Source organism: Vidua chalybeata, chromosome 2, assembly GCF_026979565.1.
Source record: "Vidua chalybeata isolate OUT-0048 chromosome 2, bVidCha1 merged haplotype, whole genome shotgun sequence".
In the NCBI taxonomy this organism is placed as follows: domain Eukaryota; kingdom Metazoa; phylum Chordata; class Aves; order Passeriformes; family Viduidae; genus Vidua; species Vidua chalybeata.
In genome coordinates this window covers 17,529,061-17,552,943 of record NC_071531.1, presented here as the reverse complement: position 1 = coordinate 17,552,943, position 23,883 = coordinate 17,529,061, and the positions used below count along the sequence as shown (strand labels likewise).

The window sequence follows — 23,883 nt, the reverse complement described above, 5'->3', positions numbered from 1 at the left end:
CCAGTTTTCCCATATATTGGCATATCCTACCATGCCTGGGCTTCAGCTTTCCTGAATTTATTAATCCTGGTTCTTCTTTTGAGCAGCTTACATTTGGGTATCATGCTTCTCACTCCAGGTAGCCTCACCAATATTTCTAGCTATGAATTCTCTAGCAAAATTAAAGAGGATTAGGGTTTTTTTAATTTATCTGCTACTTTCAAATTTATTGCTCCATATAGCTTCTTTTTTAATTACTTCTCATCTGTTTCCTACCAAGCATGAGCCTAGATGCCCATCCTCATTTGCAAAGCTGTTTTTTTGGTTTTTCAACCTACTCACTGTGTTTTTCATGTAGTATTTTTTTTCACCTTTACCTTTCTAGCTTGCAACAGTTTAATTTATTATCATGGACCCCATAAAACTGGATTCCTATCAGAAATAAGATATAGCTCTATTACAGATTATTTTTTAAAATGCTTGTAAATAATTGTTTTAGTAATGCCTATGGAAATACATAACATTGAATTTAGATTCTTATTTTCAGGTTCGCATCTTAGGAAAAACAGACTTGTCACCTTTTCAAGCTAAACATACAGCATTATAGTCATAAAGCAAAGGGATTTGGTAGGAATATTTATATGGGTCATTATCCAGACTTTTGAGTTAAATCGCCAGTGTAGCTTTGAAATTCATGAGGTAGTTGTTCAGCAGCTGGCCACATCTCTGTGCTGTGGGAAGCTCCATCTGGAGATCACAAACTCCAAGAAGGCTGTCCTGTGTTGGGCCAGGGCTCTGCCTTGCACAGGAAGCTCTGTGTGGCAGCAATCCATCCTTGACGCGTCCTCCTGGGCTCCAGGACTTTGCAGCTCAAGGACTTTCTAAACCAGAGGTGGTATTTTTGTGATGAGCAGCCTTTGCTATTTATGGATAGAGCAGTCAGTTCAATGTGATGATTTATGAATTATTAAAATACTTTCTTAAAACTTGCTATGAGTTGTTTGTATTAGGTCTGCATCGCCTGTGGGACAAGGAGTACGCATGGCCACTGGAGCCAACAGGAGTGCATGCTGGGAGGGAAAAGGGTATTGGAAGTGGAGGGAGATCTGGTGTGAGGTGAATCCAAAGACAGATATGAGCAAAGCTGTGTATTAGATGAAAACAAACAGGATGACTAATGGTTTTGCAAACTGTAGCACATATTCAGTGTTTGGTGGGTATTTGTCATGAGCAAAGTAACCGAGTTCATTGACTGTGCCCGCAAGGAGGGCAGGGTTGAAAGAGAAAGGAGGGGAGGCAGTTGTACTAGTTTTCTTTTCTTATCTAATGTATTTCTGTTTGCACAATTACACAAACAACAGCAGGAAAAAATTCAGCACATTTAGGGATTTAGAATAAGACAATTTCATTCTGCTATTTCAGGTTTCTCAGATGGTGGTCGGGGGTGACTGGTGGTCCTTAGCCCATGCAAAGAAGAAAAAGCAATGGGGAAAACAAGATTGTTTGCTCTCATAATTAATAACATTTTAAAAGGAAATCATTAAACACTAATACAGTGCTGCTGTTCCAAACTTTCACCTTAGATTTAGACTTTATGTAAAAGCAAATTATTATCTAGCTGTTGCAGCTCTCTTTTAAAATGTCTTTGAGAACTGACATTTTGTTCCTTATCTTGAAGATGTCCTAGATTTGTCTGTCATGAACTCTAGTGGAGTCAGTTTTATATTTTTTTGCTAATGGGTTGGTCTTTTATTATTCTGCCCTTACTGTTACCTGTACTAGATGTTCATGCAATGGAGACACAAACTGTACTCTTTCATAGGGACCAAACAGGAGTGTGAAGAAAAAGTAATAAAAAAGTCAAGAGAGGGTAGTTTTTTTCAGGTACAGAAAATGTTTTGTTGCTTCCTAAATGTAAATACTCCTTTTTTTCAAGTTTGCACAAAGGATGTTTTTCCCCAAATACATGACAGCTCTTTCAAGATACTCTGGTGCTGTATGCTGCTGTTCTTTGTCTTCTAGATACTGGAGATGCCTGTTTATGTTGCCTGTCTCTTATTTGCTCTTTGATCTTTGTTCACTTTCCCTTGCAGCTTATATTATGTTATTTTGTTGTAAAAATAATCTATTTGAATTTTACTTTTTGATGCATGGAGGCTGCTGCTTTTGTCACACTTCTCTGTACTGTTACTGCTTTCCTCTTTGGTGAGTTCTCTTGTGAGTGTTTGTGTAGCTGGGGTTGAATATCAGACTTATATCATGACAACAGATCTTTTTCATCATATGCTGTATTTGAATCTAAGAGCTGCTATTTCATGAATATTTTTTGAAGCCCATGTGAAGCTTAGGGATGTTTTTATTGCATGTGGCATCCCAGCCAGTGTTCTGACCGCCTCACTTTTTTTCCTGTCACTGCTGTATGTTCCTTGCTGCCACACCTCACTCTTGTGAGTCTGTCAAATATTTGCCTCCTTTATCTATGAAACATGAACCCCATTCTCCCATGGTGAGGTCTCATTCATCTGAGGGGAGATGGAAAGGCATTTAGCCAAGAGCACCATACCCCAGGGGCACAGGGGTGCCCAAAGGGTAAGAGGTATGACATGGTGGGATGTAAATTTTGACCTTCCTTTTACCATAAGTCTTCCCTCCTTGCCTTCGATTTCAGAATGAAGATGTCTTAGATAGTTGTACCATGTGAATCTGGGGATCTTTTCTGCTGGCAGCTTTCAAACCTTCGAAGCAAAGAGGCTTAGACTTTAGCCTCTTTGCATTTTTAAAGCATTACAATTTAGAGGAAGCTGTTTGGCCTGGACAGTTATTGACTTCTATTCTGTTCTTCAAACTACAAATACAGAATTGTAGGATGGCAGGGAAGATGGCTGGCTTGAGAGCCAGCTGGCAGAACCAGCACCAGGCAGTGCACTGGACAATTTACAGTTGCTGAAAATATTAATCAGTGCTGTTAAACATTCTTCTGTAATGTGTCCAATATATCAGGAGTTGGTTTAAAAGACTTTTGTCAGGGATTGCTCCTAAGGGAGAGTGTGAGCTGAATTATATCTTTTTGTGCATGTGCTAATCCATAGTTGAGTATTTCAGATCTACATCCTGTAATTCTCTTTAACTTGCACGTATTTCTGGAACAAAGGTGAGTAAAAAGTCTCTGAACAATTATTTACCATTCTGGACAGAAATAGTGATAGGCTCTTTCTGTCCTAAGTGTTTGCTTCCCCTTCCTTCTGCAGCAACACAGATTACAGCTGCAAATATGCTGCTGAAATACAGCTACACAGGTTTGTATTTTGTAACTCATGCCAATCTTCTACTGAGATGGCTGCTTTTTTGTTTGTGGGATCTCATTCTTTCTCAGCTGCCCTTCTCCCTTTAGCCACTTTTAGAGGCTGCCCCTGACTTTAACTTCTGTCTGGACTGAGGAAGCAATTTCTCAACATGTAGATGAGGAGCCAAGATTAATCCAATATTTATTTTGACAGAGATATATAAGCTATAAATGCATTATGCAGTCTAAAAACAACCTGCCTGAGCAATTAGCTCAGTAACCAAACATTTTAAAACAGTGGCAGAAGAGCACAGCTATGGATTATGATGCACAATGATTTAGGTTATTTAATAGAAAGCATGCAGAATTTTAATTACAATCAGGAGATTTTACATTTGCTGCAAGTACTCATGTGGATTGCTAATGTGACAACCGTGGTATGACGAGGAGGGACCACACAAGGCAAGACTTAAAAACTGGCAAATAGGAATACAGAAACTATTTCATTTCAGGCCTGCAAAAGAGCACATTTCTGAAATGAATATGTGACAAGAGGGAAGTATTGGATTTCTGTGTGAGGAGCTGACAAGTCAGACAAACAGCAGCCAAGTATTATCTGTGATGGTGAAAAGATCACATCACTTAGAACCTTTGAAGCAACAAGGAAACCGAAGGCAGCGTCATTTTATAATGATCTAAGAGAGAACCGTTTCTTTTTTTCCCCTCCCTGGTTATATATAGCTGTTAGAGAGAGCCCTGCTGAGTGGAAAATGGAGCATATGATCAAGGGCAGTCCAGTGAGTCAATTTACTGACTAATACTGTAGATTATCATGTCAAATATATAGCACTAGCAGTATGAACAATAATGAAGCCTAGTTTATTTCTTTCCTGTAAATTGAAATGAAGATGTGATTGGAATTGTCACACCTTGGATATATGAACCATATTCTCTTAATCATCCAAAACAAATTGCTTTGTTCTTTATAGTGACTTCTATTTTAGGATCCATTCCAAAATTGGCAAGCTGAAACCATCTATTTAAATGTGTCAAACACGTTTAAAATATCCTCTAGACCACTGTCCCCTCAGGTGATGGTTCAATGGTCTCACAATTTGAAATACCTGCTCCTTTCAGACCCAAAGAAGGGATAACTCAGCCTTTCATCCTGTGGGAAGAAATCATTCAGCACCATGCAGAGACACTCTAAATGAACTCCAGTATCATCAGTGAAACATCCAGCTGTGAAGCCAACAGGGCAAAACACTCATGGAAACCCCAGATGGCCCTTGAAGGGAGCCTTTCCTTGTCTGGTTTTCTATTTTCCCATGTCTCAGAGTGTCAGTGAGCAATTATGAGGGGGATATTGCCAGTATTGTGCAGTTTCCTTGGGTCAAACTGATCACTGCCTGAAGAGAAGTTACAGTTAAGCAACCTGCTAAAAACTCCACTCTAAACAGAAGGAGTTAATTTTAATTTAGATGTACAATACCAGACTTGTGTTTTACTGGTTTCCAAGTTCCAGGTGAAAGTCTTAATTGCCTATGGGTCTGTCAAAATTTGAGTGTGAGCAAAAAATTAGGGAATTAATATTTGAATTGCAAATCCCTGCCATTCCTTCAGGGTTAAGAATCATAATCAATGTTATTGATTTCCAAAGTCCTTTGTCTAAGAGATGAGTAACTGAAGAGGCTTTTACTAACTGTTTGCTAACAGTAAGTCACAAAACCCAAATATTGCATGTCTGTTAAGTATAATTTCCTGAAACTGGTGAGTAAAATTTTACAGAAATTAGCAGAGTGCTATAAATTTAGCACATATAAGGAAAAGCAGATGGTACTGCTGTGATTGGACATGTCATTGGAGTATTCCAGAGCATGCCAACTCTTGAATCTCTTACTATTTGCATATACTACCACGTTACTCAGTTTTCAGTAGACTAGAACAACATGTGCTATGCACAAACAACTCTTTTTTCTGAGCTTTAAACTTAGAATAAAAATGCAACTCCATTTGCTGAGTTTGCAGCACTCGTGATCATTTTCCAAAGCCTCCAAAAGGTTCATGTTGCATATTCTGTGTGGTCAGAACACAGTCACATATTGCTGCATGGGCCCACGCACTTGGTGATCCTCAGCTTTCTGTGCCAGCAATGGGACAGGCTGTGTGTCATGAACAGTAGATCAGATGAGAAGCATCACATTTCAAAATGCTTTATGGTACTGGAAACTCTTTGAGCAATTATCAACTCTGTGGATTTCCAAAAGCAGATGGTTTTAATTAAAAAAAAAAAAAAAAAAAAAAAACCAAAAAACCAAACAAACAAACAAAAAAAAAAAAAAAAAACCACCAAAAAAAAAGAAGAAACCAAAATATAATTCCTGGCTAGTCTTAAAAAATAGAGTAACACCTCTCAGTTTAGAGGTGGTCTTGGCAAAGAGGAGTTCTACTTTTATGGCTTGACTTTTCTTTGGAGGAAGATAATTTAGCTGCTAAGCAGAAAGGGCCACAGCAGATAGGACTTAAGGAAGGAACTGAATTTTGCAAGCAGAAGGTATGGGCCACATATAAGGAAAACAGTGAGGATGAAAGCATCAAAGAGGAGGTAGACAAAAACAGGTCTGGGAGGCAAAATATGTTGGAGAAAAAAAAGTTAAAAAGGAGTTAAAAAGAGAAGAGACAGTTGCAGAAATAAGGAGACAGAGAAGCAAAAGACCAAGAGTAGATATCAACTTGCCTGTGTTTCACATTAGGGATTCTAAGACCTCATTTGTGTTTCCAGCTGAGAGGACAACAAATCAGTTTAATGCCCACCCATTCTGACTGTACAGTGTGTGTGATATCCTACTGTCCAGAACTTGGGTTGTCAAGTTCTACCAAATACCTCCTCTTGTCTGCTCCTTCTTGGTACTTATGGAGCTCTTGGATGTTCAGTGAAGCAGAAACCTGAGCTGCCAGGTCTCCCTGTCTCTCAGGGTGCTCCTGCTTTGCTTTGTTCTTTGGGTTATTTACATGTTTTCTGAAAACCATCCTGCCCCAGGTGCTATCCCTTCTCTAAAGTGGAACCTCAAGGTCAGGAGGTTGTAGGCAGCCATAGTGAGTCCTGACCTCTTCCATGTACCTCATGACAGGTTTCTCCAGAGCTCTGGCACTGCAAACACTGTTTTAGAATTACTCCAGGACATAATAGATGAAACATCAATGACACTCAATGCTATAGCAACTTGTCAGTGCAATCTCTACGTGGAATTGTTGGGGTGTTTTCCTGAGACAACGTGCACATCTCAGAAAGGCTGCTGACATAGCAACCCTTTACTTTTGTGTTATCCTTGTGTGCTGTCTTTTAGGTAAATTAACTGGGCATTTACTCCCCTGTTTTCCTTATATTTCCTTATATTCTTGAACAAAACTTGAGTTCAGATAAGCATCTGAGATCTTCTCCCAAGAATGCCTTTTCCAGTGCTACAGCCATGCTTCCACATTTCATCTGTCTGTCCCTCTCAGGACTGACTTCTCTCATACATAGTTAAATCTCTTGTTTTAGGTTATCCTTGTATCAGTTTTGCCAAGTAATAAAAGGCCATCACCAGGAGATCTGTTGCTTAGTTACTGGCCTGGGCAGATAGTCCTCCTGGAGAAATGTCAGCAACCCACCAAAGAGCCTATTATGGGCAGAGAGGACTGGGAAGGTTTAATGACCATTGCCTGTGTGTTCTGTATTCTTGCTCCTCCAAACTACTGCAGGGGAAAAGCTAGAGTAAAAGTTAGCATTTTGAGAAGTTATTAAAAATTAATAATTAATAAATTCTCTGGAGAGTGCCCTTAACCTTAAAGTAGAATAAAAATGTTCTCACTAGGTGAACTTGCCACTAACTAATGCCTTCAGGGAATACATTAGAGGACTAGATTAAGTAGATGCCCACACCTATATGTAGGTACAAATATCTCCATGGATATGTTCATGTGTATGTGTATGTGTATGTGTGTGTGTAATACAGTAAAAGAAAAACTATCAAACCCATTTTAAATGAAATATTATTTAATTTCCATTGTATGCATACTTCCAATGACCTTCTAGAATTTGTGGACTTATTACTTATCAGATGAGAAAAAACACCCCAACAATTCCACGTAGAGATTGCAGTGTCAAGTTGCTACAGCATTGAGTGTCATAGATTTTTACCTCATGATGAATGCTTATTTTCCTGAGAATAATACCACAATTTTATAGAGCATCCCTCACAGAAGCAAATAAAAAATGAAAATACAGAAGTCTGTATGTGTAGTAAATTTCTAATACAGTCAAAGAGTCAAGATATTTCTAAGATGCAATAATTTATTTTGGAAACAAGTTTGAAGGGCAGATAACTGGCAAATATTTTTTTTTAACCCAATGATGCTTTGGGCCAATGCAAGAATAGCTAGAGAAATCCAGATTGAGATCTTGACTAACAACGAGAAATAAATGATATGGAAAGCCAGAGAAGATAAAGAAATTAAACCAACTCCAAAACATTATTTATTGGAAGCCTGGTATTAAGAACTGATAACTGGAAAATAAAGGCTTGTGTCTTCAGGAACAGAAAACGCCCAAAACAAAAAACAATTGAACAAACAAAATACCCCCCACAGCATCCCCTGACTTAATTTATAAAATTTGCATGTGAACACTTTAAGATTATTCAAATATTCTTGACTATTTTTAGCTACAGATTTTAAATTATTAATGTAATTTGCAATATTTAATTCATTTTGTTCAGTATTTGCATGAATTAAATGCATGAATGTCTGAGAAAGCCCTGGCAAACTCTGTCTGCATTTGCTGGGGTTTGTTCTGAGTGTTTGTTATAGAAAATGGCTTGAAGGTGAGAGTCCACCACCAGAGAGGCAAAAAGCCTTTTCCTCTTCCTTCCCTTTGCCTGTCCCCTTCCTCTGCCCTTTCCTGGCACCAAGCAGGGGATCTCAGCAAGGTGTAGGGATACCACAGGCCCCAGCACTTCATCCCCACCCCTGGCCCAGGCAGGGAGGACGGTGCCCGCAGGGTGGGCTGCACATCAGCCCCAAGGAATGGGGCAGCTGAGACAATCTAAACCTGAGCCATAAAACATCCCAGCAATATATTGTTCTAGAGGGTAATCTGCATCATTCCAATAATGAGTGCTGTTTATGGGCCCTGTATGGACATTTATTTCTTTTTTAATTTTGACTGACTGATTAATCAGGTACTCTGAGATGGCACAGCCAGGGCACAAGAGTGGTCTAGCAAAGTTTCCTAGAATAATTACAGTTAAGGAAGGGGTCATTGAGAATGCACAAAGGTGTGATAAAAATCATCCTCCTCAAAGTATTTAAATCTGCTTTGAGAAAAGGACCAGAGAACCTGATAGGATAAATCCCACGTAGAGGGTAGCTCAGATATTCGTGACTGGGGTATTTGGGCAGGGGTGCCCCACATGTTGCTGTGGCAGTTCCCCCATGCCTGTCACCCACCTGGGGACACCGTGTGCCCTTGTCTTGTGATATTGACCCTGCAGCAGGTTTCAGGGAGGGAGAGAACTGAAGTCTGAAGCTCAGGCTTGAACACTGCTGAAAGGAGGAAGGTGAGAATCTGCTCATCTCTCCTGATGTAGACATCTTGCAGAAAGCAAAAGAAAATGGAGTAAGTGAATTTAGGTACATTTCCATTTGTGTTTCAGATTTTTGATCTTCTAAAATTTTAGCTAATGTTGTCTTGCTTTACATTGTTTGGTTTGATGTGCCCATTAACAGCTATTTCATGTTCTAGCTGAAATAGTCATGTATTTAAATACCAGCTTTGCATTTAACTCAGCCTTGCATGCAGATAGAATGAGCAGAAGGCAGTTGCCCTTTATCCAATAGATTTCTGGTCAGAGCAGATTATCCTTCAAATCTAGGTCACAAACATGTATTTGTCTGATGTTAAACAGAATAATGTGCCATTTCCATTGATAAACTGGCCAGCCTCTTCTTTCTTTGGAGAGAGACTGGCAGAAGTTACCCAAGAACAGTCAAGTCTCCAGACTTTACTGTCCTGAGAGAATTTAATATCCAGTCAAATTATACCTCTAAGACTCACAGATCACTGTATCTGAATATTTTGGGGCATAACTTTCATTTAAAATGAAGGGAAACAAGCAACCAAGACTGTCTCAGGAATCAATCTACTGTTTTCTTACGAGGAATGACTATCATAACATTTATGGTGCTTTGCAAAACAGTAGTTCATCTGGTTCTTCCTCCCCTAAAATGACAACATTCATTACATTATATATAAAACTTGAAATTGAATAAGAAATTTTCGTTAATTGTGTTTGCAAAATTTAGAGACAGAAGCCTTTCTTTACTGAAGAATAAGTTTTTTGGTTTTATTTTTCTGAGCAAACCGCTCACCCTTACTGACTGTATAATCTTTAATATTAAAGTAATTTTTGAAAAAAAATTTGGTTCTACATATAGATATTTCAAGGCAGGAAAATATTTTTGCTCACATGTTTAAATTATGTTACTCTTTCAGTTGGATAATGTTCAATTCCTACTTGAAAAGGGCGAAGCCACATTAACTACCATTTCATTATTGCATTAACAACAGTTCACTTGCTGTTCTTTCAGACTGCGTAAGTAAATCACTCATGCTTCAGAGACTTTTTTGCTGTTTACTGGAGACAGAACATACTACTAAACACAGGTTTCCAAAACAAGCCTAAATTTGTCATTGGAAACCCTCACCAATGACAACAATGACCAATTTTTCTTCCATTAATAAAAGATCTATTTATAATACAAGGTCTGTTTCACTTAGATTCCATAAGGCATGAGGTTCAAATGAGAGCAAAAGCTAACCTCAGTGAGCAGGAAAATCGCTGTTAAGAGAGGCAGGAACAGGGTGAATGCCACTGTCACATGCAGAATGATGGGTCCTGATGGAGTGTCATCTTGCAGTAGGATTAGTCAGAGCCTGTTTATGTTTTTGATTAAATGTCTTGATGAATACTTAGGAAAAACTATATTTAAACCAAATTCTGGGAAGTATTTGGTCTATAATTTGGGCAGGATTGAAGTGAGAAGGTTACAATTTTACATCACCTTCTGCTCCTCTGAAGTCTGGATTAAGGAGTGGGAATGACATCTGGCATAGGTGTGCTGACATCAGAGCTTTTCAGGCTGTAAGCAATCAGAGAAGATTTTTAGCATCCTGTGATATCACCTTCCAAACACAGCTTTTCTAAGATGAGGAGATCTCATATCTTTTCTTCTTCCTTATGCGAAGTAAAAAGCCTTTACCATCCTTGCTGCTCCTCTTTGTACTTTATCTATTTCTGCTATGTCTTCACTAGGCTTGACTGACCAGAAATACCTCTTGTGTCCAAAAACTGATGGCTTTCTGAGTAGATGTATGGCAGAAAGGCATTTTCTGTTTTGTTTGCCCATTTCCTGACTGATGTTTAGCAGAGGACTGATGTCAGAATCATATATGTAGTAATTTCCCAAACTCACAAATGAGAAAAAAAACCCAAACAACATTTTGAGCCCACTACCACCTATGTGTAATTAGGGTTATCTTCTGCAATGCTTTACCTTGCACTTATCAACCCTGTATTTCATTTACTGCTACTTTGTTACTTAGTCATTTTTTAGAGTTCTTCTGGAAAGCCTGGCTTAGCTTCGTCTGCTTCGAATATCCTGTTTCACCTGTGCACCTTCCCTTGGGAACCTTTGTCCCAGCTTATTTATAGCTCAGTTCCTTCTAAGTGCTTCTCACGCACATTCTTAGAGATCCCCTCCAGTGAATCCCCCAGTTATGAAATCAATCATTTACTCCTAAACTCCATTACTGCCTTTTAAACAGTTAATCTGTGAAAGGACCTTCCTTCTCATCTCCTCACAATTGAATTGAATTGAATTGAATTGAATTGAATTTTGTAAGAGGCTTCTGTGAGGAACCAAAGGGGATTTGAAAGTCCAAATGTGCTTCTCAGCTGAACTATCTTTGTCCATATACTCAGTGACTCCTGAGAACTGAAACCATGTAAGCATGACTGTCTGCAAACCCATACCATGAATTATGTAAAGTACTGAGAGATGGGAGGTGTCTCAAAGTCATAAAGATGATTTAAGAATGAAATCTCCAAAGATATTTTGGTGTCCACTCCCTAATGATTCCATTTTGCATTCAAGTCTGAATTGATTCCGGGCTTCTAACTTTGTGCTTATGAATACCAAAAGGAAAATTTCTCTGATGTTCTCTATCCTATACCTAAAATTAATTGTCTGTATCCTTGAAATTTAATTAAACCAGATAGTCTTTTAAATAGTTTTTCCACCACATGTTGGAAAAAGAGTAGCAAAATTAAAAGAATAGATCACATCAGAGAGTAAATTAAATACACTGCTTGAAGCCAGCCTCTCTCATTTTCCTCATTGTTAAAACTTACTCAATGCTGACAATAAGCATTTAAAAGTGCTGGGGACAAAGCACTTTAAAATGCATTGTACAGAAAGCTGAGCATGGAAGGCATTGAATGGGGTAGATTTTCTAAAGTGTTTTTCCTATTTCTGATTGCTTTGGTGTGAAACTGGTAGTATGAAATACATTCTAGTCCTTATTGAGTAGAAATAAAAGCTTTACAAAAATGAAAAATGAAAAAATAAAACCATTTCAGAAGTATTACTGCCATTTATATGTTGCTAACTGTAAAACGTCAAGAGACATCAAGAGAATTTAATGCCATAAATTTGTAAAGCACAAAAAATCACTAAATTCATAAAGGGTAATTAAAAATAAGAAAAATATGTAATTCTTGTTTAATGAAAATTGTTGAAAGCCAATAGCTAAGCCTGATCATTATGACATCATAAGACAATAGTCATAAATTTATGTTGTTGAAAAAGCATCTATAGGAAGTATTTGCCCAAATCTCAGGAAATTTAATTAGTTTTCAATGGATAATTCTTCTAAAATACTCAGGGTGTGAACATCTGAAAGAAAACTGTCAAAAGAACACTTTCCTCTTGCTATTAATTTCTTTTCTGTTTTTCATCCTAGCTTATGACCCTTTCCCCTATGCCTTAATCAAGGGCAGATGGAGTTGTGACTCTGGTTTATGTAACACCTAACTTCACATCCCTTTAGAAAGATAAAGTTAATAACTTCAATGGCAGTGGATTCTGCCACTCCAGCTGATGCCCCGTGGCTTCCAGCTGCTCTTTGATTTTGGTTTTAAAATCTGTAAACACATAAATAGTCTGGGATTTATGCAAGTGAGATTCTGTCCAGTTTAAAATTAATATGTTTTAAGTGTAGTCTGATTAAAAATAATGATAGAGATGTTTGAAAAGTCATTTGGACTACTTTAGCAGTGACTAAGCTAGAGAACTGGTTGAAGACTGTCACTGGATAAGTGTCCATGGTAGATATATCAGAGGGTATGAACTGAGTATGACCTTGAGAATGAAGAGTGACTCTGCAGCCTCACCAGAAGGTACCCAAGGTAAGTTGTGCAGTAGTCACCAACCCTCTAGGTCAAAGGAAGACATATCCACTCCTTAAGGGAAAACACTTTTGAATTATAATTTTGAATTTGTAATTTTGAATTATAATTTATTTTGAATTATCATTTAAAAATGGGTTCTTTATCAAAGTGTATAAATTTGTTTTTCTTTCTCTGTGACTATTCCCCCAGTCCTTTATATGTATCAGGATGTTGGAAGGTTATCTGAAATGTCACCTAGTAGTTCTGTCATAAGATTATGGTGGTTTAGAGACAGATTTTTTTAACTACATCCATAATGCTAAAGTAAATCAGATGGGGGATTTTTTTGTTCCTGAGGCCAGATATCACCACATGGCTTATGATGGCAGTGTGTGGCATCAGTCCCCAGTGGAGCAGATTTGTCTGGGTGAAAGCTTTTTGGTATGATCCACCCCAGAGTGAGCTAACCCACAAGCAGCATGGACAATGAAATTCCAGCACTTGGCCTGATTCCCCAGCTCCCCTCAGCAGCATGGAGGAAGCCTTTCTGTCCCCTCTGCTTCATTTTGGGTGGAACCAGTTTAGGAGCTCAGAGGGCCAAAAAGACATAAGCCCACTTCTGCAGTCTCATGGCAAAAGTATCCTCTTAGCACAGACATGTGGGACTTGGTATCTCCAGGGTTTCATTGTTAACTTTCAACACTATTGGCCACTTTCGTTGGAAAGGACAGAGTTCTTACCACCGTGAGGTCTTTCAGGTGATGTCTGGTTGGGTGGGAGAGCTCTGATGGGGTCAGGTCTTGCCTGTGAGATCTGGCAGTGCTCAGAGTGCAGGCACATGCCAGGCTGCAAAGCACCTTCGGCTCCTGGGGGATTTTTCTGTTAAAAATCCCATGGTGGTTATGGAGCTGTGGCATTTCCAGGGCTGGAGGTGGGGCTGTAAGGGCTCTGGCTTTCCTTGCTTCTGGTGGCACTTAAATAATCCCAGCGGCTACAGCTTGGGTGTCTCTAGTGCGGTGTTTGTGTAAATGCATAATATCAGGCATAGTAACAAGTGGGTATAGCAAGACAATGTTGTTCTCCTAATTGATTACTTAGTCTTTGAAAAAGGTTTTTCTGATAAAGGTTAAAAAACCCTACATGATTTTTTTTTTTTTCAACCAGCAAACAGCTCCATGTTAGGGAAAGAGTAATAAACCAATCCAGAGATCTATTAGGGAAAAGGAGATTCAAATCTGTTCAAACAGAGAGGGAAACTGACCATGTATCACTCATACCTCAGGTGAATGAGGTACCTCTTGTACACAGGGTAAATCCCATCTGCTGCAGTCCTAAATAAAAAACTAACATGAGTACTGGACATGCTTCCCTCTGGCTTGTGTGAGAAAGAAGTGGCACAGACAACTGTCAGGGTGGGAAAAGCAGGACTCTAAATCCCATTGGGACATAAGTGGCTCCTTATAGTTAAGGGTTGGGTGCTGAATACCTAAAAGAATTTGATTTAAACATCCCTGTCCCTAATGTCAGGTGCCTGCCCACTCAAGTTGCTACAGCTTAAGCTCAAAAGGAAGGCTGTGACATTGAAGATGAATTGCTCAGCCTCATGTGACAAAGCTGTGATCCACCAGGACACAGTGGAAGTCAGGACTCTCCAAGCTGGAGTTGAGCTCAGTACTTTTTATTCTTCCCACAGATCTCTCAGGAGCAACAGAAATTAAATTTTTAAAAAATGAATGAAGTACATATGGCAACACAGCTGTTGAAAATCTGTTACCCTTTTTAATCACCTCTCATGTTCCTGGGTATGCATTTTATCCTTTAAACTCAGTAAAATGAAAAACACTGAGAGGAAGGTATCTCCCTGTATTATTGGGGGACTATTATTGGTAGTGTTATTATGTAATTAGGTCATGCCAGAGAAGCCTTGCCTAATAAGGCTATCCAGAACTTACATACTTATAATCACTAGGAAAAGCAGAGTTTTCACAGAGGTACTGCAAACTGCAAATAAATGAAATTGAAAAAGGAGAGGACCATCCTTCTTTCTCTTCATGATGGTGAACTTTTGAAATGGAAAGGTTGTAAGCCCTGGATAAGTGCTCAAACAGCTTTGCAATGTTGCGATTTTCCGCCTGCTTATGGATACACTGTAGAATAGACCTTCATGCTGAAGTGACAGGGTCTCCAAAGCACTGTTTACTGCCTACCCTCCTTCCATAAGCATTCAATGCCATAAGCAGTCAGAGTGACTATTTCTCATTTGGTAGCCTTGAGTCACACTACTGATTATTCACCTTTGCATGTCAGCTCCAAGGTAAGGACAGCAAGTTGGGTGATACATTAATTTCCAGTCCTGGACCTGGGGAGAGAGAAAAATGCTACTATTGAAAGAGGTTCTTCTGTGAAGGAGCAGTGATTTACATCCTGAATAGGTGCAAATTATCCTCCCTTCCCACCCCCAAGTTCAGCCAATATACTTGTTATTCGATATCTTGCTGCTGTGATGCTTTTCTTCCTTGCAGTTTTTGATTTTCTGTTAAGTTCAGAAGGCTATGGTTTGGTAAGAGATATGAGGATATTAAACATCCCCGTGAGGGATTGGGCTCCTTATCAGCCCAAGAAGTGGTTATTTTCAGTCAACAGTGAAGCATCTGTCAGTCAAAGAAAAGGTCTTTAACTAGAACAAGCTCCTGAACTTACAATTCATCCCTGCTGGAATGAAAAAGAATAGAGCTGCTTTGTCTATTGGTTTTGAATCCTTCATGGAGAGCTGCCAGCGACTGTTAACTTGTGTGTTATTGTTCTATCAGACAGGAGAAACATCAGGGAGAATTTACCATCACAGTCACAAGCCTTTCATCACTCAGTTATTAGAGGGATAAAGTTCAGTGGTAGTTACTCACCTCTCCAAAAACAAATATCACCCACTCAGACAAGAGAGAATTGATTTCTGCAGGGTGATGCTACATTAGCTTGTGCTACTGCACCTGACTTCCAGCTACCACTAAATTCAAGTGCCCAGTGCACTTTGAAGTACTGATTGTCAGAGCACTCCTGTGAGCAAGGAGGGACTATGATCTACCCCTGTTTCATAGGTTTGAGATGGAGCTGTAAGGCTGCTGTGAGCCTGAGCAATGAACTTGGGCCCCTGTATCTCTGGGTCATTCAATTCAGCCTGGCTGGAGCAGACACCCTGCTACCAACACGACTGTGTTTCCTCCCCACAGAAAGCTCAAGGAGAGCAATACAAACCTGTGGAGTCATACCTCTTCCCTATAGGTCTAGAATGCAGGTTGCTGCTCAGGGCACTTGATTTAGACATAGCTAGAAAAATTAAAGCTCAGATTCACAAACACTGGAAATCACCTGATTTACATATATTTTTAATGCGGGTTTTAACTTCCTGTTTGTCTTTAAAACCCAGACTTTTCATCATTGCGTAACCAGGTAATTTCCTGAGGTGCTTTGGAGGGGTGCACCTCAACTACTCAACTACATGACATGCTCAATAGACAGGTGATTGTGTGTCTTATTTGTCCTCTTTATCCTTCAGGAAGATGAAGTTGCTCGTGACAGCCGATTCAATTTCAGTGGCTATGGCATGGGCCACTGCCTCCAAGTCAAAGATGGCACAGCAGTCAAGGCTACGCCACCCAACCCAACTCCAGCACCACCAAAGGATTCAGATTCCATCAAAAAGAAGTTTGTTGACCGTGCAAAAAGGATTGATACAATATCCCGTGCTGCGTTCCCACTCGCCTTCCTCATTTTCAACATCTTTTACTGGATTACATACAAAATTATACGGCATGAGGACATTCACAAGAAATAGGCAACTCTGGTTTGCCAGGACTTCTTAGCCAAAGTGATCCACATGTAAATAAACAGCGAAATGTCATTCTGTCATATGGACTAAGGGGTTCTTCCCCACTCCCCCAAAACACTGGAGAAAAAATTAGCAAAGAGGAAAAGGAGTGTAGAAGGAAAAGTGATTCCATGACAAAATATGCCGTGAGACCAGTCAAGAGGCTCCCCCTATGTACTCCTAGTGTGTTCTTCCAGATTCAGCATCCATCAGACATCTATAATTGGGGCCAAATTATACCCAGCTTTATCACCAAGATATTACCTTTCAGAAAAAAAGAGAACCAGAAAACAAACCTCCTAAAGCATCTATCAAGAGACTGTGGTGGCTACAGTACAGTGAGTTATAAGAGGACCAAAATTTTTCAGGATAATGTTGCCTTTCTATTTGAAACAAGTCTACTGAGCTACATTCCATGATCATGTCTGTAGGTAGTGGTTTCACCAAGGAGTCCTTTTGTGGGTTGTAAATTATTTCTACTGATAGGGGAGAGGGAAAAAAAAAGAAAAAAAAAATTTATACTTTACTATCCTTGTGGGTGTGCATTTTAATATTATCTTGCTTTACTAGAATTGTAATTTTGGGGTTGAACTTGTGTGTCATGTGATTTATTTGATAGTTGACACTCCAAAACCAGTGAAACTGCCTGGTTTATTTCTGTTGGGAGACAGTGCACTTACTTCATTTTATTTCTGCTGATTTTACATGCAACTTGAGGTGCCAAACTGTATTTTACCTATTGTGCTACCCTGTACCACACTACTTCGTAAGAACTTGTTTCCTCAAAGGTGTAGCTCAGTTTAGCATTGAGTTTCTATTATCGCTCTCATTGTAGCTGCAGTCAATAGCTCTATAGGTAAACACAACTTGTTTACAGACCTCTAATTTATATCTTTACTCAAAGTGGCTATCATTTTAAATATCATTAATTAACCTAAGAATTTTAAAACTGTACTGTGATTTTCAGAACCTGTTACCTTTTGGTGCCGGATCTGCGTTATTCAAATCCTTGCTACATGTTTTAAAGTAGAAAATTTAAAAAAAAATTTAAAAAGAGGAAAAAAAAGATGGTATTTTTGCTTACATGGAAGAAGACAACCTGTAACATAAGATGAGTAAAACATTAACATTTTACACTTGCTGTAAAAGGGTTTATTAAAAAAAAGGTATTTGTTCAATTTCAATAAAGCTAAATGTGTACTAACATTTCTTCACTCTCTTCTTCATTTGCAGCAGCAGCAGCAGCAGCAGGGCTGTTCGTGCCACAGCCCAGCTCTTCCACTGCTCTGTCAGCAGAAAGAGGGTGAAAAGCAGCCTTCTGCTGACATGACTTAACACACCAAAATTTTCTGTCTATCCTGCAGCAAAGGGACTATTGCAGCCCCTGGGAGTACATCAAGGACTGTCAGAAGGGTGTCTGGGATATGATGGGAGCATTTGTAGAACATTTGTATGTGCTGAGCCCAGTCTGGGGGAGCAGGGATTCTGCTCCCCTCTCACACCAACCCTGCAGAGCAAGAAATACAGCCCAGCTTCACACGTGCTCTGCCTGGCTTGGGGGTGTCCTGAACTTTCTTCTGGCTTTCTTACAGCTTCACCACTTTGGTGAGATGAGGACATGCTGAGATGGCCTGTGCCAGGTGCCTCTTGTAGCCATGGGAATGTCCAATAGTTTAAAAGAAAATTAAAAACTGAATTAAATTTTCTGCCCTTCCCTTGTGAGGTCCAAATGCACACACTGTAGCTGCCCAGAACAGCCATTTTTTCTCACTCCCCTAATGAGATGTGGTGCTGAGACATACTGAACCTTCAGCAACTCTCACTCTGCTTTTGCTCCTGGACCAGCTTCTGCTGTGAGAATACAGGTTCCACAGCCTGTCTGAGCCTGTATTTGTGTGTTTATGTGTCTGTGGCTGTATTCCCATCTCTCTCCACATGGCTCACTGTAGCTACCAGCCTTTGTTTCTTCCCAGAACAAGGGAGGGAATCTGGAGATTGTGACAATTCTGATTCCTGAAAAATAAATTGGTGACAAAAAGTCAGTCATGCATTTTATCTTCCCATACCCTCCTCAGCTTTGTAGACTCTTCTGCTGTTTACACTTCTGATGGAACTGGCAACATCATCTCCACCTTGTTGAAGCAGGGAATCCAGATGTGACTGACAGCCCCAGAAAGGGTAACAAGTGAGAACTCAAAACAACTGTCCAAACTATTCTGCTCTGAAAAACAAGCTTTTCATGCAAATTCAAGTATTGTAAGCTATGCAATTTTTATGGTATCAGATTTGCTTTTATTAATTTTTAAAGTGGAACAGTATTTGATTATAGATAATGCAGTAGAGGAAAACCCCAGCACAATCCTAGTAGCACAAACTGGGGCAGGGTGAAGATACCCAGCTGTAAACCATGTTTTTATGGGAAGTTAGGAGCCTTCACTGGTATGTAAACATTCAGACCTCACGTTTACTAACCCCTGGTTCCAAAACCAGTTTTTCATAATGCCAGCATTAATCAGGATTAATCCTCAGTGCCCAGACGTGTTGCAGAGATTCTCATGAATGTCAGAGCCTGCTGCTCACAGCTGCTCCAAATGGCTGCAGACCACTGCAATAGGAATGCAAACCTACTCTCAGCTGATGGATGTCTTTATGTCCCTTCCTGTGGTGAAGCTCACATGCCTCCAGCATCCACAGCACAAATTCAACTGCACTCTTAGTAATTCTTGACTATTAGCATTTATTATATAGTTCAGTAAAATATCTTACTGATCAGAACTGAGGTTTGCTGACAGTATCCATGGGAAGATTGCTCTGCTATTGCCTTCTGTACAAACTTTGGTCCAGTCATGAGAATAATCTGTGCACAAAATCTGAATAGGTATGACTCTCTCTTTTGAAGAGATAATTTAGGGATACATGACAATTAGTCATTTAGTCAGGATATTGAAATTATCTAACTAAATTTTGGAAACAATGTGTGCAAATGGACAAGGCCCAGCAAGCATGACAAATAGTAATGGCCACATGATACAGAAAAGTTGCCATGTGCTGGCTAGTGGCCTGTGAACCCTCTGACAGAGGTGGTTTGATACTGGCCATCTACTAAAGAACCTTCTCTCAAAGAACATGGCTGGTACCAGAAACTGGTTGAGAAACTCCCTGCAGAAAAAAACATCAATTAAGAGAGATAGCGGGAGACACCTTTCCAAAACAAATTCTCTGTAGGGTTAACAGAGAAAAAAAGACTCAAAAAATGATCACCTTGCACTCAGGGAAGCAGAAGAATTAAATAGTGAAGCAGTTTTATTCCAAGACACCAAGAGGAAAAAAAAAAAAAAAAAGCTTAGAAAATAACTCTGAGACAAATAACTTTTGTGAAACAGGAGACACATGGAGGAGGGAAAGAAAGAGACCCAGGATTAATTCTGAAGAGATTCCGCACACATTAGAAAACTTGTATACTACAATTCTAGCTGGTAAAATAAAATTAAGCCCTAGGGCATTTAAACTACTTGCATTTAGTTATAAGACAATTATTTTGTAATAATCTACTTTACCAGGAAAGCTTAAAAAACTTTAAGCATATCTTTAAAGGATGCAACATCAGGTCAGGTCTTTGGCATCCTGTTGTTACAGGCTGGACCTGAGTGAGTCAAGGGGAAATGTTTAGTCATCTCTCACCAGACAGATGCTGTCAAGTGCTGTGATAAAGCATAACTGATAAAATAGATCTTAAAAAAAAATCTTTTTACATTAGGAGGAAAGTGAAAAATATTTTTAAAAATAATGTAATATGAAATGAGAAATCTGTCTTTGTTTCTCTTTCCTGTTTTTTTTTCTCTCCATGTTCCTTTAGGTGGCAGAGACATGATTTGTGATGTACTGAATCAAATGTGGTGTAGCAATAGAGGCTTTTGAAGTAACCAATATGAGATATCAGCAATTCATACTTGCTGGAGGACAACTCTGGGATATGCAATGAATCTGGGGTCAGATTTTTTCATGTGCTACAGAGATGAGGAGAAAGAGTGAACCTCATCCACAGACATTGAGATTTTCTTGCTTTGATTCCATTTTTTCCCAGCATGAGATGTTGAAAGCAATAGGGAAGAGCTGATGGAAAAATAATGTTTGTCTCTTGGAGGCTGAACTGCTGCAGCTCTTCATCTTTATACAAACCTGCCTGACATGGGTGGCACGGGAGCCGCTGCCCAAACATGAGGCACCAGCCCAAACTTACAGCCTTTTGTAGCTGATGTTAATGAAAATACTGTGGAAGAATCCGAACTAGCCTTTGAGATTACAGACATAGGCATTTCCTGGGAAGGGCTTTCATTGGGGTGAAGTGGTGTCTGAAGCCTCAGCAACAGGATTCAGCATCTGCATCTGGAAGTCACATTTTATAAATTTATTCAAAAGATCTTACTCAGTCCAATAGTGGCATTTCTGTATTTAGAAATATATTTCTAAATACATGAATAAATATATTTAATGTGTGGTTGTGAAAAGTATATGCACAGCTTTCCTATTCATTTAAAATTAGAACACAGCAATGAACAAAGAAACAAAATCTTTGTAAAAAGATCAGCTTTGTATTACACAAAGTAGTATGAAAATAATTGTGTTTAATATATTCATTTTCATTATCTATAATGTAGTAGCTGTGGAAAATTATCTTCTGCCAGACTTTGAAAGTAATTTATTCTAATGATTTTTGGCATAGAAGTTTGTGTCTTAAAATGCTTTGGAAAACTAAAAACCAAAACTGCCAACTAAAAATCAAGGCTGCCTAGAGAAACTTCTGCCTGGGAAAATATTCAAAGCAGGAACATATTTTCTCCCTAAATGCCCCTCACAGATTTTACATTAAAAATCAATCTTCTCTAGTTTAACAGGAAGATAAAAAGAAGATATTTTTGTAATTTGAATATACCTTTCCTAATTTTGCAAGGCAATTGTGAGATATCATCAAATTTAGGGTTTAGCTTCAGAACAAGAGAAGCTTCATCAGTTCCAGACAAGCTCATCTATCCAATTTACTTCCAGTGTAGTGCTTACTGAAAGCAGAAGGAAAAAATTCTTCAATAGCTTCTAGATCAGTTTCTTATAACGGATTGGTTTCCAACACTAAGCACTAGAAATAATTTGAGAGGGAAAATATTCGGAGTGGATTAGCTCTCTTCCTCTCAGGAGGAATAGAAAATTGAGTCAAAATAAGCATCTCAATAATTAGGAAAACTGACTCTGTGAAATACATACACTCAGTTCTTTAAGTTGCCACTGAAATAAACATGCTAAATAATTATCTTTGCTAAGGAGAAATGCTGTGAGGCAATATTAGGAAAAAAGTAGTGAATACCAGGGATCCTGATCACATTTTGCTTGTGCTAAAAATGGGATTTTACTTGGACAAATTATATAATATCCTCTCTAGTCATCTGAACAGCTGTACAACTGATTCAAAACCAGCTCCTTCAGATTATCACAAGGCTTGAATCTGACGTCCAGCAGAGTGAGTTCCTGTTGTGGAGATGGTGGACAGTGTGTGCCATGCCAGGAAGATGGCAGCTGGATGCATCCCTTCTTGTTCCACGGTAAAAACAGCGAGATCTCTGAGAGTGCACACAGGAAGTATAAAGTATATTCCACAGCAGTGCTTAAGGGAAATGCTTTAGACAGAGCAGTTGAAGGACTCACTGATTTCCACTTAACCTTTGCTTTGGCATGAATCCATTTTCCCTGAGGTGATGAAGAATGCTACCCTTGACATCCTAGGGTCGGGCCTGTGGCTGGACATGTTTGGAAATCACATATTTATCACCGGGCTTCTGGAGAATACCTTCCCTGTTTTACCTTTAATACAAAAAGAGAAAAGAGCTATGCCACTGTATGAAACACTGTGGAACCAGAGTCTTTAGCAGGGTTTTCCAGTGAGAAAATGAGAGCACTAATGACTTAATTCACACTCTCCTCCTCTCTGTGCATTGTCAGGCAGAGATGTTATGAAAAGGCAGGAGAGTCTGGCAAGGAAGAAGCTGCCAATGTATGGTAAAAGTTTTCCTCTTAGCCATTGCTTGGTTCAAAGGGGACACAGGTATGGCTGCATTCGGGGGAGACCAAGGAGAGCAGCATGGACAAATGTCTATGATGAGCTAATTAACCTTTAGAAGAGGAAAGTGAGTGCATTTTTTCCTGCAATAAGCTAATGAACTCTATCTTCCGGGAGAGATGAAGGACATAATCAATGAGGCTCCTAACAGGGCTCTGCCAAAGATGCTCTTCAAAGGAGGGGTGAAGAGCAAGGCTGTTACTGAGTCATCAGCTTAAAGAACAAGAGCTGAAAGAGCTGCCTGCTGCAGGAAAATTGGGTTCCCCTTCCATGTGTATTACATTACATGTAATAGGGTTTTGAAAGCATGTTTTCTGCTTGGAAGAATATCAACAATTTTCCACTAATCCATGAAAGAAGCAAAGCTAAAAAAAAAAAAGGGAAATTATCTTTTTCTTGGAAATTTTTCCTTATAGTAGCTCAAGTCAAAACCAAGAGAACTTTTATGCTGACCTCAGATGTAAGTCAAGCTGTTGCAGGTTGATAGTGAAAGTGTCAATATGGGCAGGGTCTCAGCCTACATCTTAGCTGTCTGCTGGTATGGCACATTTGCTCCTCACTTTGGAGTCTGGTGACTTTGTTTTCTTGAATTACCACAATGAGAGGTTCCATCACTGACCCTTCTGGTGTTGCAAGTGTAGTAAGTGAAGTCAAAACTGAAGAATTTGCTAAAGAACATTTAGAGTTTCAAGGAAATTTTCCTCTCATCAGAATCTGTGTGTATAATAGTCTTTCAAAGGCCTTTTCAAAAGGACACTGGCAGAGGCTAAAGAGCATTTTAATGTTTCCTTTGATTTATTAACACTAGCTCAGTTTTTAATTTGCAGAAAAGAAGTGCTCCATTAATACCCATAGTAACATTTCACATTAAACATCCTAAATGTGACCTAATCTATTTTTAAAGGAACTAATTCCCATGCATTGGTTGACTTATTCCAGGCATCACCAAAGCTGAAAACATGAGGCCTGCTCCTGACATGCAGCAAGGTTTCCTTGATCAGCTGCACCATTATTCTATCTGTAGTTTTCTGCAATAATATCGCTGGGAGGACTTCATGGCACTAAGGAAACAAAGGAGGATATTTTATCATAGAGGAAATTTGCTTATTTGCTGCTATAGGAGCAGAGAGAATTTCACTGGAAATTGATAGCTTCT

At 39.2% G+C, this 23,883-nt stretch overlaps 1 protein-coding gene across 5 annotated transcripts in view; it reads left to right on the top strand.

The window, feature by feature from the left end:
• The window catches only part of GLRA2 (glycine receptor alpha 2), a 122,315-nt gene extending 104,489 nt beyond the window's left edge, over nt 1-17,826 (top strand). For all 5 annotated transcript variants that reach the window (XM_053936211.1, XM_053936209.1, XM_053936207.1 and 2 more), the window contains one exon: nt 16,307-17,826. In XM_053936211.1, coding sequence (XP_053792186.1) covers nt 16,307-16,585 — 279 coding nt within the window. In that variant the 3' untranslated portion in view covers nt 16,586-17,826. The remainder of the gene's footprint in view (nt 1-16,306) is intronic.
• The last annotated feature ends 6,057 nt before the right edge of the window (nt 17,827-23,883 follow it).